The sequence below is a fragment of the Muscardinus avellanarius genome (assembly GCF_963383645.1).
Source record: "Muscardinus avellanarius genome assembly, chromosome: 11".
Lineage (NCBI taxonomy): Eukaryota > Metazoa > Chordata > Mammalia > Rodentia > Gliridae > Muscardinus > Muscardinus avellanarius.
The window spans coordinates 72,721,085-72,722,723 of NC_137797.1; the positions used below are offsets into that span (position 1 = coordinate 72,721,085).

At 61.1% G+C, this 1,639-nt stretch overlaps 1 protein-coding gene across 1 annotated transcript; it reads right to left on the reverse strand.

The window, feature by feature from the left end:
* Positions 1-531: 531 nt before the first annotated feature.
* On the reverse strand, positions 532-1,305 carry H1-7 (H1.7 linker histone; the record flags this gene model as incomplete). Its single annotated transcript, XM_080704903.1, has 1 exon — positions 532-1,305. One exon carries the CDS (start codon positions 1,303-1,305, stop codon positions 532-534), a length of 774 nt encoding a protein of 257 aa, XP_080561029.1.
* Between the last annotated feature and the right edge of the window lie 334 nt (positions 1,306-1,639).

Consider the following 1,639-nt stretch of genomic DNA (forward strand, 5'->3'; position numbering starts at 1 on the left):
TTAACTGAGGATCCACACGCAAGACATAACTTTTAAAATTAGAGTATCAATTCAGGGCAAAAACTACAAACTCATTATAATCAATGTTTGGAGAGAGGATTTTGTCCTAGAAGAAATTTCAGGACACTGGATCAAGGGCCTCTCAAAGGTTTTCTACACTTGGGTAACAAAGGCTTCTCCCCCAAACGCAATTTGAATTTGCTAGTCTTTGCACTCAGTACTAAGTAACGCGTTCGTTCATTTGGTGGCTGTCCTCCACCAGTTTTGGTCTTTCCTTTCGGAAAGGTACTTCCCTCGGTCCTGCAGGAAAAGCAGCTCAGCTCCTTTTCCTCTCTTCCCTCACAGGCCCGTGTTACAGGTCTCGCCTCAACACCACCCATTCATTCCCTACCAGCCGCTGTTTAGAAGAAACACACGCACACAGAGTTGGACAGGTCTTAAAACATTTTCAATGAGAATGCATGCCGCTCTCCTTGGAGCCTCCGCGGAAGGCGTCGGTGCCAGAGGCCCCCCAGCCGCTCGGGGTCACAGTTAGGGGTTGGCGACTGCATTCCGAGGACCCTCGGATTTGGTGGACGTCTTGGTGCACGTCTTGTCCGGCCCGCTGGCGGTGCGGTCGCTTTTGGCCGACGACGCTGGCTTCAGGACGGTCCCTTTCTGCGCCTTCTCGGGCTCCGGCTTCTTCTCGTCCCGGGGGCCCGGCCTGGGGTCTTCCTTCGGGGCTCGCCCCCTCGCGTCTTCCAGGGCCTTGGCCCTGGCTTCGGCCCTGGCTCTGCTGCGCGCCAGCGCCCAGGCCCTCCGCCTGCTCCTCTTGGCCTTGGCGCTGGCCCTCGAGCCCCGTCTCCAGATTTCCCTGGCCTTCTTGGCCGCCTTGCGGCGCGGGCAGCGCCTCCGCCGGCCCCGGGCGCCCTGCGGGCTGGTCTTCCAGGCGCGGCGGAGCTCCTCCAGCCGCGGGCGGCCGACCTTTCTCCTGGGCTTCGGCGCCTTCCAGACCCTGAAGTAGCCGGCCGCGTCGCTGCCGCTGACCCGCAGGAGCGTGCCCCGGCCCCCCGGCCTCGGCGCCTCGCTGGACGGCCGGCTCCCCTTCCTGCGCACCTCGTAGCCCGCGTGCCCCAGCTCCTTCTTGAGCGCCGCCAGAGTCAGCCCCTTGTGCAGATCGATGGCCTGGAGCAGCAGCTGCGACACTTTGAGCACCGAGCACGGGGTCCGCCTCGGGTGGCCCCCGAAGAAGGCCTTTTCCTTGGGCTGCTGGACTTTAACCTCAGCGCCTTGGGATTCGCCACTGGGCTTGGCCCCCTCAGCCATGGCCCCGCTTCCCCCCCGCGGGGCCGCCGGCTTTGAGATGGCTGAGGCCTCTGGTCACCGAGTCACCGCCTGGGCTGGGCCTGCCCGGCCACGTCACAAAGGCAGGCTGGCCCGGGGCTTCGGGTCCTAAACAGAGGGCTGGCACATCCCACCAAGGTAAGGCCCTTTACGCACGTTTGTAATCCCAGCATTTGGGAGGCTGAGACAGGAGAATCGTGGTTGGAGGACAGCCTCAGCTCCTACTTAGTGAGGCCCTTGCAACTCAGTGAAACCCTGTTTCAAAAAAATAAAGAATTAAGAATAGTGCTGGGGTGTAGTTCAGAGGTAGAATGCC